Source organism: Vigna unguiculata, chromosome 10 (genome assembly GCF_004118075.2).
Source record: "Vigna unguiculata cultivar IT97K-499-35 chromosome 10, ASM411807v1, whole genome shotgun sequence".
In the NCBI taxonomy this organism is placed as follows: Eukaryota; Viridiplantae; Streptophyta; class Magnoliopsida; order Fabales; family Fabaceae; genus Vigna; species Vigna unguiculata.
Window position 1 is genome coordinate 39,565,016 of NC_040288.1, and position 6,790 is coordinate 39,571,805.

Consider the following 6,790-nt stretch of genomic DNA (forward strand, 5'->3'; position numbering starts at 1 on the left):
TATTATTATTATTATTATTATTATTTCAGAAATTTGAAAAAAAATAAAAAAGAGTAAGAAAATTTGGACCTCACGTTTCAGGATATTTTGTCATGCGTGTACAGAGCAACCCCTCCAATTTGATGTGGTCGTTTCCCATATCCAAAGGGCAATTTTGGCATGATGTCGCATTCATAAATCATAACACTTACAAGATTTTAACCATTTTTGTTTTCATCAACAATTAACTATATTAACTGAACTCCTGCACCTTGTTCAACTTACTGTTTCTGATCTTTGGATTTTTATTTTGTTGCTCTGTTGTTCTTATGTTTTTCTTCTGAAATCTTCAGTACCAACTTCTTGCATGGCCAATATTCTAGGCCCTTCTTTAAGCATAGTCACGGCCTATGCATCAAGAAATGAGCCACTTTTTTTCTCTAAATTCACTGCAGTAGGAGAAAACTCTCATTCACCACTATGGTTTTCTTGCACTCGCCCTAGAAAATCTGCAAGAAACCATTTTCAGCTCAAATCCTCAAATGGGCTTCCACTGAATGCTGTTTCTTCAAATGATGGTTTGTTCTTCCACCTCACTTTTACATGATCTGTTTTTTTTTTTTTCCTTTTGAAATGGTTGAACATGCCTTTTGTTTGATCTAGCAATTGTTTCTCCTTTCAATTAGAAATGTTTCAAATAGGTTAGAGTTAGCATTTAACTAAACTTGATTAGTTTAGCTAATGTCAAATGTCATATATTCATAAATTAATTAGGTTTAGCTGGAACTTCATTGGCTAAGGAAGATAGCAAGCTCCAACCACTTGATGGAGTATTTCCATTGTCAGACTCAGAATGTGCAGGATCCAATCTTAGTATAACTGTTGTTGGAGCTTCTGGAGACCTTGCCAAAAAGAAGATTTTTCCAGCACTGTTTGCACTCTTTTATGAAGATTGGCTACCTGAGGTTGGACTCGTTATTATATAGTGTTTAGTTTCACTTAGTAGTGATAGATACTTAATCTCTTGGGAATTGAGATGTCTTTTAGATGATTTAAATGTTTTGGAGCATTGTGTATGAGTCTGTCTGGTTGTAATCTTTATGCAGAATTTTATTGTTTTTGGATTTGCTCGGACTAAAATGACCAATGAAGAACTAAGGAACATGATTAGCAAAACCTTAACATGCAGAATTGACAAAAGGTAAATTTCATTACAGCAACCCTATTTGCTACAAAGTTGTAACAAATCATGGTTGAAGACAAACAAGTGTAAGGTTTAAAAAGTAGATGCATAACAGGTATTTGAATAAATGCTGTGAAATTTTTCTTTTCACTTGTATCTTTCTTAAGTCTATATCACCAAAGCACATTCATACAGTTTAACTTTTATGTTATTGGACTAAACCTTACCTTATACTTTTCCCCTACTCACCTTCATTTTATGTATATTGATACTAGTCTAAACTTGCAGGGAAAATTGCGAAGATAAAATGGATCAGTTCTTAAAAAGATGTTTTTACCATTCTGGTCAATATAGTTCTGAGGAGCACTTTTCAGAATTGGATATCAAGCTCAAAGAGAAAGAGGTAATATAATACTATCTGCCATATTACCCTGCTGCACTGAGCCCTGTACATCCATATATCAGAAAATCAAAAAAATAAAACAAAATTGGAGATTATACTGATATATTTGACAATGGTCTTTTGTAGGGTGGAAAATTATCAAACAGATTGTTTTATTTGTCAATACCTCCAAACATATTTGTGGATGTGGTGAGATGCGCTAGCCAAAAGGCTTCTTCCAAAGATGGATGGACAAGGGTTATTGTTGAAAAGCCATTTGGTCGTGACTCTGAATCATCTAGTGAGCTAACAAAATGCTTGAAGCAGTACCTCACTGAAGACCAAATATTCAGGTTCACTTGGTTCTTTTTTCTTTTTAAACAAGCTAAAGTGAAAAGCCTGGACTCATTGGAAATTCTTTAGGATTGACCATTACTTGGGCAAGGAGCTTGTGGAGAATCTATCAGTGCTTCGCTTTTCAAATCTTGTTTTTGAGCCTCTATGGTCCCGGAATTACATTCGCAATGTGCAGATAATATTTTCTGAAGATTTTGGAACTGAAGGAAGAGGAGGGTGAGTTCTGAGTAATCTTGTCTTATGCTTGTCTTGATGGTATTTCAGAGAATGATAATTCACACACCAATTGAACTGGCTTTGTGGTTTTCTTTAGCTATTTTGATCACTATGGAATCATTCGTGATATAATGCAAAATCATCTTCTGCAAATACTAGCTTTGTTTGCAATGGAAACACCAGTCAGCTTAGCTGCTGAGGACATCAGAAATGAAAAGGTAAAGGTCCTAAATGTTATGGAAAAATTTTCAACCAATATATTAATGATGTTCAGTGATTATTACTGAGAATGGTTTCAAATCAGGTGAAGGTTCTGAGATCAATGAGACCACTGCAGCTTGAAAATGTTGTTGTTGGTCAATACAAGGGCCACAACAAGGGTGGAAAATCATATCCTGCTTATACGGATGATCCAACTGTTCCAAAGGGTAGTCTTACTCCAACGTTTGCAGCAGCAGCTCTTTTTATAGACAATGCCAGATGGGATGGGGTTCCTTTTCTCATGAAAGCTGGCAAGGCTCTCCATACTAAGCGGTACACAAGTTTCCTTTTGAGTCCAGATTCTCTGCTAGTTTTCTCTATACGGTTTGAAACTATTTCAAGAAAAATTTAAAATTTGTATCCAGTGCAGAAATCAGAGTACAATTCAGACATGTCCCAGGTAACTTGTACAAGAGGAATTTTGGAACTGATCTAGACAAGGCTACAAATGAGCTTGTGCTTCGTGTACAGCCTGATGAAGCTATATATTTGAAAATCAACAATAAAGTACCAGGTCTGGGAATGAGATTAGACAGAAGTGACCTGAATTTGCTTTTCCGAGCAAGGTACTAGACCTGAATTGGATATAACTACTGCTTGTGAAACATAGCTTACCAATCTTAAAAAAATTCCACATGCTAAGAATGCTCATTAGTATATTTGAGGGAATACTAACATGTGTTTGATGAGGGCATTAATACGAAACTTTGATTTTGTGTGAAGGTATCCAAGTGAAATACCAGATGCATATGAGAGGTTACTCCTAGATGCCATTGAAGGAGAGCGAAGGCTGTTCATTAGAAGTGATGAGCTTGATGCAGCTTGGGCTCTGTTCACTCCTTTGCTTAAAGAACTTGAAAACAAGAAGATTGCTCCAGAGCTCTACCCCTATGGTAGTAGAGGACCGGTTGGAGCACATTACCTTGCTGCAAGGCACAATGTTAGATGGGGAGATCTTGGTAATGAAGACTAATAAATGGCAGAGCTCTCCTATGATCAACAACATTCATTATTAGTTTCTTTCTCATCACATTATCGGACAGCTACACGCTTGTCTCACTGATGAACTTGTATAGTTACATCAAGTTCATACAAAAACCAAATTCCCCTAATGTAGTCTAGGGAAAGACTCGGGTGTCAAATCCAAAGAGATGGGATGAAATTTTAAATGAATTGTTTGTATAGATTCAGTCCTAAAACACAGAAGCAAAGATGAGAGAATGATAAAATGAATTAAAATGCATGTAACTAAATGAGCTATCACAGTGTGCATATGTATTGAGTAAATGGCTAATGCATGATGAAATGATGTTAGACCGATTATAAAATGATAATGACTACTTAAACTGTTAGGATGGTGTAATGTAATATGCTGGGATGCTTAGAATTATGAAAACTATGCCTAATTACAAAATCTCAAACTGTTTGATGAAATGCTTGAATGAATGTGCAGTTTTACCAAACAGTTTGTGAAAATGCTTCGATGAATTAAACGAGCAGCAATGAATGGAACTAGTCTAAAATGATGAATATGAATGGAAGATGCTATTTAATCACAAGAAATACATGCAGAAACGAAAATCACTAACTAGAACCTATTTTGGCAGCAATCAACACACTTGTGCTTATATCAGTTTATCAAATGTGAATTCTGTCCGCTGGACTGATTCAACCATGCAATGCAAATTGAAAACATATATGAGTGAACATCATTTACAGATTAATCAAACTAGTTGAAACAAAAGAACTGCAGAATTATAACTTCTAAATCTAAGCAACCTAACAAAACAGACTTACCTACTTGCTAAAAAGGGAAAATGGTTTTTTTATTTTATATATTTGAGAAACAGTAATTGGGGTTATCAACCAAACTTTGTCTTATCATCAACTTCAACACGAGGGAGAGAATTATTACAATTCCTTTAACTTTTTAGAGCAAGACTCAAGTTTGTTGGGGTATACGCCATTCAGGGAGGGTTTTTCTCAAGTTTGTTTAGGAAGTTCGTAATCTTATTTCAAATAGCGAGTATTTGTTGAGTGAGAAATGCTCACTCTAATTTGGTTTGAAATTTATTGAAAATTACAAAATTTTTGTGGATCTGTCTTTTATTTAGTGAGTGAGTCTCACTCATGATTCTGCAGTTCCAAAGAATTTTAACCAATTATAAAGAATGTGCTCATAAATGTGAAAATCAAAGATGTTAACTTAAGAGTTTGATGAGGGTGGTTTTAGACATAAATGTTCATGCAAGTCTAACAAACTACTGATTTGTAACTTTCGTGGTTTTGTATTAGACTAATGACATTGCGTGTAGATGATTAAATTCAAGTTTTTTTTTTGGTATTGTCAATGTGAAGAACGACTTTGATGAACGAGATGATCATCGTGATATTCAAATTCATTTGTTCATTTTTTTCATCGGTCTTAGCATTGGATCTGTGGTTCTGGGAGCTATTCTTTGGTACTGCAGTGAATTGGGTCTCAGAACTTGTTCAGTATGTTGGTAATTCACCAATGATATGATATCATCATTGGACTTAGAAAATACATACTAATCGCTAAATAGGATGAAAAGAATCTTGTATGTAAATATGAAAACCCACTTTGTTTTTATTCACAAATATTAAATTCAAGCTGTTCCCATTTCTCAAAGTGTTAAAATATACAATTGTTTGCATTCAATGCACTTTAACAGTTAAATACATTGGCAAAATCTATTATTACAAAGCTTCTGCAAAACTTGAGAGTCCATGCAAATCTGGATAGCTTGATTCCTATGTTTTTAGGAGTATTTTTTAATAAAGACTCATGTTAGGAGTTTTTAAGAGTTTATGTACTGTAAAAGTTATATCTAAATTCTATTAATTTTATCTTTTATGATTTATTGATTCCTATTTAGATCATTTTTTCTAATAGGGACCTTTAAGATAAAAAAGAATAAGCAACACGAAACATAAAATAATTTTGTTCTTAAATCAAAATGAGGTTATTCTTAAATATAGTTTATCTTATATTTTCATTTTTTTAAATTTGTAAGTTAATTTTAAGTTATAGAGAAGTTTTTTTTTCAACTATTCAATCATATAAACAAATATAAGTTTTAGCTTAATATGTAAAATAATATATAGTCATATATTTTAGTTAAAATCTGTTTTTTTTTCTCATATTTTTATTTACTTTTTTTAAAAAATTCAAATAAAGAATATATTAAAATTCTAATTTTCTCTACTAAAACTAAATATTAATTTATTACATTATCGTTCTCCGTGGATGTAAAAAAACATAAAAAAAATGTATATTTTTTTAATCAAGACCGGTTGGAGCACATTACCTTGCTGCAAGGCATAATGTTAGATGGGGAGATCTTCGTAATGATGACTAATAAATGGCAGAGCTCTCCCATGATCAAGAACATTCATTATCGGTTCCTTTTCCATCACATTATAGGATAGCTACATGCTTGTCTCAGTGATGAACTTGTATAGTCACATCAAGTTCATACAAAAACCAAATTCTCCTAATGTAGTTTAGGGAAAGACTTGGGTGTCAAATCCAAATCCACAATAAACCACACACCGATACGCATAAATTTATCTACTATAAATCACGCACAGAGACGCATAAATTTAATATGCTATAAACCATACACTAAGGCAGACAAATTTAATCTGTAATAAATTATGCACTGAGGTACATATATTTAATTTGCTATAAACCATACTTTAGGTGCACATATTTAATCCGTCATAAACCACGCACTGAAACGCACGAATTTAATTTGCTATGAATCAGGCATTAAGGAGTAAGAATTTAATCCGCTATATATCATCATAGAATTTACAAGTCTAGTTTATAGGGAAACTCATTAGAATTGAGTTATTCGGAACCACGAATAAAGTTTCTCAAAGTAAAGTAAGAGAATTGACCTAAACAACATTCGTGATTATTTTGAATCTGTCCCATGTGACTTTTTTGGAGGTATTAACGCCAGGTCAAAGTTTTAATACTCCTTGTAAAATAGGGTGTTAAGATCAAAACTAGTGTCCTCCCACTCAAACCAGCCATTTGGGTGAATTATATCAATCATACTGAAATTCATTTTCTATAAAGTTGTTAAAATTAATTTTGGTGCATTTGCTGTCTAATTGAGTTTGACATATGATTTTGAGCATTTGGAGTTTTTAGTGTAGTTTACCCATTCATTTTACTTAGTTATACATATATAAACTTGTCTAGGTCTTTTCCATTGCATAAATAATAGTTTAGCTCATTCAAGCATTTTATCAAACACTTAGTCAAAACTAAGTTTTTTCTGAGGCATTTCATCAAACACTTTTATGTTTTGCATTTAAGAACCATTTTAGGACGATTTAAGTTCTGAAACATGTTTCATATATGTTTCTTTATAGCT

The 6,790-nt window shown here is 33.0% G+C and overlaps 1 protein-coding gene across 1 annotated transcript; it reads left to right on the forward strand.

Moving 5' to 3' along the window:
* The first annotated feature begins 213 nt into the window (after positions 1-213).
* Positions 214-3,562, forward strand: LOC114166078 (glucose-6-phosphate 1-dehydrogenase, chloroplastic-like). Its single transcript, XM_028050732.1, has 10 exons — positions 214-557; positions 754-944; positions 1,086-1,180; positions 1,451-1,565; positions 1,692-1,897; positions 1,968-2,117; positions 2,215-2,335; positions 2,422-2,651; positions 2,744-2,944; positions 3,102-3,562. The coding sequence occupies exons 1-10, from the start codon at positions 347-349 to the stop codon at positions 3,349-3,351; spliced, it is 1,770 nt and encodes a 589-aa protein (XP_027906533.1). The 5' UTR covers positions 214-346; the 3' UTR covers positions 3,352-3,562.
* The last annotated feature ends 3,228 nt before the right edge of the window (positions 3,563-6,790 follow it).